At 34.3% G+C, this 12,145-nt stretch overlaps 1 protein-coding gene across 2 annotated transcripts in view; it reads right to left on the bottom strand.

The window, feature by feature from the left end:
* The window catches only part of GTF2A1L (general transcription factor IIA subunit 1 like), a 77,876-nt gene that overhangs the window by 38,483 nt on the left and 27,248 nt on the right, over positions 1 to 12,145 (bottom strand). For both annotated transcript variants that reach the window (XM_053588937.1, XM_053588936.1), the window contains exons 4-6: positions 9,359 to 9,414; positions 7,105 to 7,189; positions 5,464 to 6,041 (exon numbers count right to left, since the gene is read on the bottom strand). In XM_053588937.1, coding sequence (XP_053444912.1) covers positions 5,464 to 6,041; positions 7,105 to 7,189; positions 9,359 to 9,414 — 719 coding nt within the window. The remainder of the gene's footprint in view (positions 1 to 5,463; positions 6,042 to 7,104; positions 7,190 to 9,358; positions 9,415 to 12,145) is intronic.

The following is a 12,145-nucleotide window of genomic DNA, read 5'->3' as shown; positions in this document are numbered from 1 at the left end:
TACTCAAGGTGATAGCTTAAGGCTCTGTCTCAAAAAAATAAAAATAAATAAATAAAGAACATAATTAAAACTGCAGAACCATGAATAGAAGGATTTAAGTCTTTCAAATAGCCAAACACCCACCACATAGAATTGATCATCAGCAAACTCCTATGGATCAAATTGTTATAAGGGGCTTTTGTTCCTCTCAAAAAATAGTGAATACCTCCACAAGGATCAAGGAAGGGCTTTAAGCACTGTTCTTTGGAAAGCCAGAAAAATTCTGCCTGGAGAAGAATTTAACATTATACTCACATCTTTTGATAAATGTCTTAGGAAAGACAGTAATTCAAAACTGTAGCTCTAATGTATTTGAGTATTATGTCAGCAGAAGAGACTTCTTTTAGAATTATTGGCTGTGTCTTCACACTAATGCATGCCATGTGCTAAACCAGACAGGAACACTTTCTTTACTAAAGCAGCAAAACCATGTCTTGCCAAGCATCTCAGGAAGCTTCATCAGTGTACAGACTACCAACTTTTGCTATCAAATTTTCATTATTACAAAGATGTCAATTACCAGTTTTCAAAAAAGGGGGCTCTTAGCTTAAGAATTCTTTGATGGTATCAATGTGCAAATAATGATTAAAATCAGACAATGGTTGCCCTAAGAAGCATTGGTATTTTTATTGTGTTGAATGTTAAAAGAAAGTCACTGCTGATTCTTCTATGAATTCCAGTCAAATGTGAAGAAACGTCAACATTTCTAATGTAGATGATGTCAACTGACAGAGGTATTGCTTCAGTTTTCTTTTCTCTGCTTGAAAACAAACCAGCTTCATAATATCCAAGCTTCTCAGCTTAACCAAGATGTCTCCAATTGTATGTGGCTTGTGAGTGTAGGTAGCACAATAAGCAACCAAAGACCCATCAAGATAAAGCACTGTTTGCCAAATCCAGTTTCCAGCCTTTTGATTTTAAACTTTCCTCTAACAAAAGAACCCTATTTTTCCAAGACTGGTAGAACTTCACACCCATAGGTGAAGATAAATATAAAACAACAGAAACCTAAGTCATAACATATTCATTTTTCATTTTCAAAACAACATCAAATTCTATGATCTAGGATCATAACAGCAGGGAATATCTTCTTTAACTCTTAAAGGAATTTAATCCAGGTATCTATCATAATATAGTGACAATATTATTATAGATTACCTGGCCTATAGAGAATCAAAAAGTAATTGCTCTGTTTAACTGCATTCTAATTCAAATAATATTGATATGACATTTATCTTTTAGAGGAATATCAGGCTAGATTTGAAAAAAATAAAAACTCCTAATTAAGTTATATAATTTCTTTTTTTTTTTTTTTTTGCAGTTTTTGGCCGGGGCCGGGTTTGAACCCACCACCTCCGGCATATGGGGCTGGCGCCCTACTGCTTTAAGCCACAGGCGCTGCCCAAAAAAAAAAAATTTTTTTTTTTTTTCTTTTTTTTGTAGAGACAGAGTCTCACTGTACTGCCCTCTGGTAGAGTGCCGTGGCGTCACACGGCTCACAGCAACCTCTAACTCTTGGGCTTACGCGATTCTCCTGCCTCATGAGAAGCTGGGCAGCTTGGACCATGGGCGCCCTCCACAATGCCCGGCTATTTTTTTGTTGCAGTTTGGCCGGGGCTGGGTTTGAACCCGCCACCCTCGGCATATGGGGCCAGCGCCCTACTCACTGAGCCACAGGCGCCGCCCTTTTTTTTTTTTTTTTTTTTTTCAGTTTCTGGCCGGGGCTGGATTTGAACCCGCCACCTCTGGCATATGGGGCTGGCGCCCTACTCCTTCGAGCCATAGGCACCACCCGTTTTTAATTTTTTTATTGTTGGGGATTCATTGAAGGTACAAGAAACCAGGTTATACTGATTGCATTTGTTAGGTAAAGTCCCTCTTACAATCATGTCTTGTCCCCAAAAGGTATGGCACACACCAAGGCCACACCCCCCTCCTTCCTTCCCTCTCTCCTAAGTTATATAATTTCTTATCCTTTCAATCCATCAGTGTAGGACTCAGACACTGATTTTGAGCTACATCAGTGCTTAACCTTAACTACATATTATAATTATCTCAGAAGCTCTTAGATAGTGATAACTGAACCCTACCCAAGACCAGTTAGATTTAAATCCCTTGGGGTAGATAAGAATTTTTTTTTAAATGCCCCAACGATTCTAGTATTCAGCCAGGGTTGAGAACCAAAGAGCCAAATAAAACTGATTATAGTTTCCTTTAATAGCTTATACTCTAGTATACATGTGAGTGTGTATATATTGCTAGGTACTGAGTATACAAGATATACCCACAAATAAAATGCATTTCTCAAACAAACAAAATATTTTAATGTATCTTTGTGCTACATTATGACAGACACATGCTTAGGGTACCAGGACAACATGGAAGAGTGACAGTCAATCTAATAATGGGGGGCAAGTCAAGTAAAGAGTTATTGAAGATTTCAAAGAAGGTAAGAATTAGTAGTAATTAACCAAAGGAAAGGACAGTGGTGAGAAAATTCAGGCACTGAACAGAGAGGATAACAAAATCAAAGAAGGGATAGGAAACAAGTTTAAAACAGAGTATTGCTAACAATTTGGTGTTCCCAATAAAGTACTAAGCACAAAAGGAAGGAAGAATAAACAAACTTCAGCAGGAATAGAACATGGAGGTCCTTGTATACCATATTAAGGATCTTGAGTGTTATTTACTCTGTTGGTGACAGGAATTCAGTGATGTGTTAAGCAGGGAAAGGACATGGTAAGGCTGCATTTCAGACAAATCTCTGCATGCCATGAGGAAGAGAGATAATAGTTAACATGCAGGGAGTGCTCACAATTTGCCAGGCAGTATACTGCTTCAAATTGCCTGACCAATCCTCCCATCGTCACAACTCTATGGTAGACACTATTACCTTATTTTACAAATGAGTAACATGCCCAAATCACATAGTAATTAAGAGAAAGAAAAGGGATTCCAAACAATTCTGATCCTTTGGCCCTTAACCTCTAAGATGGATGGACTTGGAAATACAGGCTGATAAATAACTGACATTATCCCACATGAGAAATAATTAGGGCAATGGCAGTAGGCATGGAGAAGAAGACAGAGATTTCAAAAATACTTACTAATTTTAAAATTATCAAAATTGCATAATTCACCACTAAAAAAGAATGAGATATTGACTTATGCTGCAACATGGAAGAACCTTGAAAACATTATGTTAAGTGAAATAAGAGAATCACTGATGCCCCATGATCATATCAATGTACACAGCTATGATTTAATAAAAAAAAAAAAAAGAAGTAAGACAATCACAAGAGGACAAACAGTATATGATTCCATTTATAAGGTACCGAAAATAATCAAAGACAAAAAAAGAGAAGTTACGAGGGGTTAAATCAAAAGTTGCCAATAATATGTGTATTTTACAAAATAGAATGTTAAAAACCTATATAGATCCTTACCTCTTAAACCTACAGAGATCTCTAAGATTTCCCATAGTCTACAAAACAGGAAAAGTAACTACAGCTAATTGTAACTTGCTTTAGTCTACTCATAAAAAAGAAAAACCTACTTACGTTTTGAAAATTAAGTTAGCATAAATTTACCAAATTGTTAACTATGTTAAAGGTATTCTACAGTAAATATATATTTTATAAAGTACTTTTGTATACTGGGGTTTTGCATTTTAAATATAGACCTATTTTATAACTAACAAATGACTCAATAAGTTACCCAATATGTTGTAATAAACCCATACAGCATAATAGTACTAATCTAAAGCTTACTATGGTACTACAAGCTTTAAATATTCTACATACATTACCTCTGATAATCCTAAAATTATAAGTTGCCCAGTTTATAGATTATAAATGAGTTTCAGAGAGTAACATTACATAGCTTGCCTGTAAGTAGTGAATGTGAAAATTATGACTTCAAACCTCAAGTTCTCAACCACTATCCCCAAACAATCCTTGATTAATATCCTTTAACTAATCTGTTTCTCCATATCAGAAAAAGTACATGATGACATCCAATGTGCAACAGCCGAATAAGTCCTTGACTTATTGCACGAAAAATCTGCAAAGTTCACACAGAATCCAGTGGAAAAATGTCTCCAAAAGTAGTAACAAAAACAAACATTTTAAATTTGTAGTTATTTTTCCCTCAGAACAAAATGTTTTATGACTATACTTTCAGCCTACGTTTATTTCCAAAATGTTATGTGAAAAATATCAGAAGAAAATATTACCAAAAAAACACATTTTAATCTTAATACTTTACATCAAAACTAAAAACAAATTTGCTAAAAGATTTCAACTTTGAAAATTCATGCTAACAGGTTTCATGAATTATCTGAAACATTTTAAAATAGGTCAAACAGTTTCTGATAATTTTCTTCTTTGTTCATTGGTCCTTCACAGTACCCTATCTTTCCCCTACCTAGGAAATTTTTAATATTCTAAAGATATTAGGCACTTAATTGTCCACTGGTACAGATTTGTATGCTGATTCTAGATGACTAAACCACTAGCTGGAGCATAAACCTTTGACTATTTAAACATACAATAACTGAATTGTTTAAATGGAATTAGCCAAAAGACATATTTTACATTTGTAAAAAGATAATGCAATTTTTTAATAATTTTTACAAACCAAAATTTTCCATTTATCTTTCTACCATCACTATGAATTCCTTGGAAATCAATAACTCAAATCTATTTTCAGTATGGTAAGTTAATTAGAAACTGATTTTTATGGGTTTGAATTCCAAAAGAAATTAAGTAAAAGTTTATTTTAGTAGTCAGAGAAAAACAAAATTCCTAGCAAGATAATTCCTACATGAGTAGGAAAAACTTTCATATGGGAGGTCAGGAAAATCAGAACAAGAAAAGAAAAATACTTTATGGACTTCTTTTGTATGCTAAGTACCACAATAAATTAGCTCAAAATATTCATTAAATTACTGGGATTTTCTGGGTCTTTTACATTTTATCTGAAGACAAAAAGTGATTCACAATGTAAAAGAGTGATAAAATAGATTACCTTAAAACAAATGCATTTTCTTTTTAAGAGTATTCTAATTCATCAATTGAAATAAAAAAATTTAGAAATGATGAGCATGATGAGATGAGAAATTATGTAATGAGAACGATATACGTTGTTTGTGTAATGGTTACACCAAAAGTCCAGACTCCACCCCTAAGTAATATACCCATGTAACAAAACTATACATGTACCCCTTAAATTCATACAAATTTTAAAAACTAAATGCTGAGCTTTAAGAACCAATGGTTAAAAACAACAATAAAGAAACAATCTTGTAAAGGAAAAAACAAATTACATGTAACTTTGATTGATGTTACAGCTTAAAAACACTGATTTTCTAATTACTGGTCCCATTTGTGCCCTAATACCAAGAAGTTGAACACAGCACTATACCTTCTCTGATACAGGTAGGCTGCTGGAATCCTCTATATTTCTTGCTTGCTTTACAGAGTCACATCCACACATCCTATTTTTAAGAACATGAAGCTGAATATCAGTCATGTGCTGGTGGAGGGGCCCCTGAGGGCCTGTAGAGAGGGGCCCACCATGCAGATTTTGAGTCATGCTGAGCACTGGCTCCACATTAGGATTTGTTTGACAGACCTGTAGAGGAAATGCAACGCCTGCAAGACTGATAAACTGAGGGCTCTCCTGCTGACTCAGCAAAGCTTCAGACATGATTTTACGCTCATTTCCAGGAGGCACAAGTGTATCACTGGTGACATTTTCTAAGTGTTTCCTATCTATCGGCCCAGAATGTAGAATTGTGGGTTGTTGTAGCACAGTTTCAATTCTCTGTGATTTTTCAGTAGTTGCTTGAAGAGAACATGGGTTCAATCGTGGAACACTAGTCTGTATTACTGAAGGCTGCCCAAGCTGCTGAAATACCTGTTGAATTGGATGCTGAATAATATTTGCTCTACCAGAAGACTGTGTCACCATAATTGGTACATTGACTTTATAAAGGTGATCTAAAAAAGGAGAAAACAAAATTGTATGTGTAATAGAATTCTAATTTCCTTCCAAAAAAAAAAACAAAACAAAACTCACCCACAACAGGCATGTGGAAAACAAGAGTTTTTCTTTTATACTTCAGACTGTTTTGTGTTTTCTACAATAAATATGTAATACTCGTATTTTCTTAAAATTATATCTGTGTTGGTTTAACCCTAGCTTTTTCCCAAAATGGCATATATTGCACATTTTGATACATATAAGCCACCGATATTTAATTCATGCACTTCTACCGTTTAGCGTTAGGTAATTAATTAATAAATTAATGCTATTAACTAAAAGTGGGATTTTTAACAAAATCATATAAAATATATTTCATATATTAAAGATACCATATAACTACAAAACAAGGGAATACAAAAAAGAGCTTATAATTTCAAAGTTATCAAATATCTTCTCCTATCACTTCTCAGCCTTTTGGCTAAGATCAAATAAAATTTCAACTCCTTTGTTTCTTTAAAATACTACTAAAAAGTAGGGGGAAAGGAATTTATTTTTGAGTACCAAGGTAGATGCTTTACTTAAACTTTACAACAACCCAAAGAATAGGTACAATACTCCTTCAAATCAAGACAGAGTGCTCTGAAAAGCGGAGGCTGGTTATCTCCCAAACTTTTGGATGACCCTTCTATCTATGAGACTATGAAAGGAGGCAAAGGCTGATCAACTCAATCTTCAGTTTTCCTTTATTAGAGGTAACAGGGATCCAGAAATGTTATTTAATTTGTATTCATTAAAATTTAGATAACATAACTGAATTGAATTCGAGAAATTTATTATGTAACACAAAGCATTTTATACAATGTTGGGAAAGAGAAATGAGATGAAATACAGCACAGGCTGTATCTTTTGTGGTAGATGGCCTCCATAACAGTAACAACCACCCTCTAGTATTACTTTTAAAGTCGGTTATTATAAGTTCCTGTAACTTCTAGCATATAGTTTATTAAAAATCATGAAACAAAGTCCAGAAAATAGTACCAATGGTAAAAACAAAATATTCTTAGAATATACTCTCACCAGATGCAGTCTGTAGTGTCATACCTGCTGGTACATGAATAGGATAACCAGGAAAAGTAAAATTTGTATTGGAGTTTGAGGTGCCCTAAATTTAAGAAATTACATCAGAAAGTTACAACAAAACATGCATACCCCCAAACATTCTGAAATTTAAAAAAAAAAGAAAGAAGTTTAGAAAAGGACTCGCATCTTTTTTCACTGATTTCATGGGGTATCATATCCGAAAGTTCTGAACAATAGGACAATATTTTGACAACATTTAACATGAGGACTAAGTTCTTTAAATAAAATTACCTTTTAATATTTTATTTAGATCATCCCATTGAAGACTAAGATGAATTCTACAGTTATTACCAATGAAGCCCTTAAGTCTTAATGAACAATTTGAATACTGACTCATTAAACTTGCCCAATACATAGATAACTTAGCTGGGCCACAGATTTCTCAAGGTGTCAAATATAAGAACCACACTATTTATAAGGGTCCACTAGTCTCTAAGTTGATCACTAATGGTATTTTTAAGTAGATAGTGTGATCGTGTATAATTTTATTTTATAATAATTAAATCAAAGGGGTTTAAAATTAAAAAAACACAAAATCAAAAGCCAAGAAAGGCTCAGCGCCTGTGGCTCAAGCGGCTAAGGCACCAGCCACATACACCTGAGCTGGCGAGTTCGAATCCAGCCCGGGCCCGCCAGACAACAATGATGGCTGCAACCAAAAAAAAAAAATAGCAGGGCACTGTGGGGGGCGCCTGTAGTCCCAGCTACTTGGGAGGCGGAGACAGGAGACTTTCTTGAGCCCAGGAGTTTGAGGTTGCTGTGAGCTAAGATGCCATGGCACTCTAACCAGGGCGACAGCTTGAGACTCTGTCTCAAAAAAAAAAAAAAAAAAAAAAAAAGCCAAGAAAATATTTTTTCCTATCAGATCTGCAAAACTTTAAAAGATGATAAACAATATTCAGTGTTGGTGAGGATGTGATAAAAACTGGCTCTCAAATCATCACTTGAATGAGTGGATATTCAAACAACCCTTTTAAAAGGTAATTTTGTAATATATACCAAAATTGAAAGCATGTATGACCTTTGGCCCAGAAATTCCACTCCTTACTATCACACATAGGTGCAAAGACATATATAGAAGTATAATCAATGGAATACTAGTAGAAAAATACTGAAAACAATTTAAATTGTCCACCAGCAAATGTTGGTTAATTAAACTGTGGAACATTCACTAAGGCTAATCTATCCTGCATATTTACTGGCATTGAAAGGAGTCCATCTCTATTACTAAATAAAAAAAATATATATATAGAAACAGGAGAGAAAGTAATCCTATTTTTACTATGAGAAGAAAGAAAACTAGGTGGATAAACATCAGCTACAAGTGACCTTTAGAGTATAAGATTACAGTGCTCTTTCAGGTTTCACTTCATAATTTTCTGTGTGTTTACTTTTTATAAGCGTATAATTTAAGTAGAAAAAATTATGTTTCCATGAATTCCAAAAGTTCAGAGATATTTCTTCATTGGTCTCTTATCAAAAGTAGCACCATTCTTGACAAAAATCCTAAGGAGGGTTTTAACTGTTCTTAATGAAGAAATGGAAATAACTAGCCCACCAAACCTTTTGCCCTAGAGAAGTAGCCCATAGGCTGGAAGAAAATCAAAAAGTTAATTGATTATATAACATTAGTACTAGGAAATTGCTATTCTTCCCCACCTGAAAAACTACTTGATTTTCTATGTTAATTTGTAATTTTATATTCTGCCTGATTTTCTATGTTAATTTGTATTTGATTTCCTGCCTCCAAGACCAAAAGGAAAACTATAAATAGAGGTAAAGAAAATGATCAAAATATTCTGTTTAATTAAAGTAAAAAAACTATAATGTCACTCAATTCTGGTGGGGGAGGGAGAAATCACAAAAAATACCATTTCAAAGTTATCTGTTTAGGATCTACCAAGTATACAACATTATACAGCATATTAAAATGCTACACATATACAATATAACTTCAGAAATTCCCTAACCTCCTAGGTACAGTCTTAGCAGATGCTAGCAACTGTTCTGGAAGATAGGAAAAGTTGGTAAGAAGATGTCTGAACACCTAAATGTTTGCTCCATCTATCTATAGGAGCTATTCCTGTCTCCCCATTCCTTACCACATCTTTTCCCAATCAACTAGAAGATTATAAATTACATCTGTCCAGCATTCTGCCAACATTCAATAAATTTTAAATAAGCTACATACCAGTTCTGCTGTGATAAAACTTGGAAGAGTTCTACCAGCAGGAATAACTAGCGATGCTGCATAGAAAACAAAATAATTATATATTCATTAGAATCTACTAGTTTAATAAAATTGCTAAGTACAGATTTTTTTTCTGAGACAGAATCTCAAAAATGAAAAAATTTATTCATTTCACAAAGAGTTATTTACAGTACTTTATGGCCAAGTAAGCAAACACAACTACATAGCTTTAGGAAAAAATGAACAAGAATATGTCTCCTAAAGTCTTTGCAATGAAGTACAACTGCTAAGAAAAATATAAGAAAACATTTGAGAGGCTGAGGTGGGTGGATTGCTTGAGCTCAGTAGTTCGAGATCAGCCTGAGCGAGAGTGAGATCCGCATCTCTATTAAAAATAGAAAAACTAACCAGGCGTTGTGGTGAGTGCCTGTAGTTCTAGCTACTTGGGGGGCTGAAGCAAGAGGATCACTTGAGCCCAAGAGTTTGAGGTTGCTATGAGCTATGACACAATGCCACTCTACCCAGGGGGACAGAATGACACTCTGTCTCAAAAAAAAAAAAAATATATATATATATAGATATATATATATATATGCACATCATTTATATGAATTTATATGAACAAATTTATATGAGTATAAATTTTCAGGAGAAATCAATTCAACGTGCACCAAAGCACGTTGGGCCTTTATCATGGGCCAATTTTCTGTGCTAACCATCCTTCCATTTATAATACATCTATAATGTTGACCAACAGGTTGTAAATGTAATCTATCATTAAAAAATATGTGTAAAGAACAAATAGTAATTACAGTAGGAGTATCTCAGTTGATTAATGTAACCACACACCTTAAATGCTCAAGGTTCATTTTATCCAGCCGAACATGAATCTTAGAATGTTATTTTGTAATTAATAAAAACAAGAGCTTTTTAGCATGTTTATATATTAATATTTATTATTACCTGTTCTTCATATACTACATTAAAGAATACTGCCCCAATGATCCGTTTCTGACAACAGAATAGTTCCATCATGTATAATAAATAGAAGAACAAACATTTTTTAAACTAACAATTCTTTCCACATTAAAACAACAGAAGGCTGAAGATTGATGGTTAAAGAAGCACAGAATTATTTTTATTCTCTGCTCATCTACAGTTCTGTGTATTAACAGGCATTCTTTTAAAAACTAAATTAGAAAGAAATGGACTGGCAGGAACACAATGGTATTAGTCTTAATTAGCTGAAGTGAGCAAAGCTTAAACTGCTACAGCTTAAGTGATAGCCTAAGAGGAAACAAAAATCTGTTCACACACTGTCTCTAGCAATTAAATGAATTTTTTTGAGGAAAAATAGCAGCAATCATCTTCTTTTAAATACCTTGCAATAAATCCTGAAGGATAATTCTCTATATTTAAAGAAATCAAACAAACCTATAAGAGAGTCCTTAAAGTTTCTTCATGGACATCAGAATAAAAGTTTTGAACAGGATTTTATAGCGCAATTTCATATAGCTTCTACTTAATTTTAATATTAAACTCACAAGTTATATGCACAATTTATATATATTCTCAAGTGATATACACCATTAAATGTGCCTGAAACACATTTTTTAAATATTCAAGATGAGTTTAATAACCAAGTAATTTTTAAATGTATTTTTACTCAAAGTAAAAGAGTCATAGTTTTGCTCTTTATACATTCTAGAAATATTTAATACAACAATAAATTTTATGACATAGGAAGAATTAAATCTCACAAACATAATCTGAGAAATTTTGTCATATGATAATATAGCATCACCATATTCACATTCCTAAGTGTATTCATTCTACCCACCATCAAAAATTCTTTGAAACATTGTGGCAGTTAATAGTTACATAGCTCTGGGCAGCGCCTGTGGCTCAAAGGAGTAGGGCACCAACCCATATACCAGAGGTAGCGGGTTCAAACCCAGCCCCGGCCAAAGACTGCAAAAAAAAAATAAAAAATAAAAAATAAATAGTTACACAGTTCTTGGCCCAGCTTTGAACCACTCCAAATCTTAATGTTCATGTCACATGATTCAAAAAATACAAAGGCTGGTCAATTTCTTCTTTATGACTACTCATTAGCATATGGGTGTCTCCTAATGACAAAACTGAATATTCTAACCCTCAAATCACTTAAAGAACCAACCACATTGCTAAAATTTTCAACAGATCTAAGTCAAGAACAACTAGACATACAGTTTGTACCTATATTTAGGAGTTTGAATATTGAAAGATGAAAACCACCACAAACCTCTCAATATTTCTGTTCTGCCCTTCCCTTTATCCCATAATTACTGGTAGTATCATTAAAAAGATTGTGACATGGCTCAGCACCTGTAGCACACTAGTTACAGCACCAGCCACATACATTGAGGCTGGCGGTTTCAAACCCGGCCCAGGCCAGCTAAACAACAATGACAATTGCAACAAAAAATATAGCCAGGCGTTGTGGCAGGTGCTGTAGTCCCAGCTACTAGGGAGGCTGAGGCAAGAGAATTACTTGAGCCCAAGAGTTTGAGGGTGCTGTGAGCCATGCCACCATAGCACTCTGCCGAGGGTGACATAGTGAGACAATGTCTCAAAAAAAAAAAAAGATTGTGACATGAAGACCAAACAGCATGGGCCAGGTACGGTGGCACACACCTGTAATCCTAGCACTCTGGGAGGCTCAGGCGGGTGGATTGCCTGAGCTCATGAGTTTGATACCAGCCTGAGCAAGAGTGAAACCTCGTCTCTAAAAACAGCTGGAAGTTG

The sequence above is a fragment of the Nycticebus coucang genome, chromosome 4 (assembly GCF_027406575.1).
Source record: "Nycticebus coucang isolate mNycCou1 chromosome 4, mNycCou1.pri, whole genome shotgun sequence".
Taxonomy (NCBI): domain Eukaryota; kingdom Metazoa; phylum Chordata; class Mammalia; order Primates; family Lorisidae; genus Nycticebus; species Nycticebus coucang.
The sequence above is the reverse complement of the archived record's forward strand: the minus strand, read 5'-3'. Positions and strand labels throughout refer to the sequence as shown.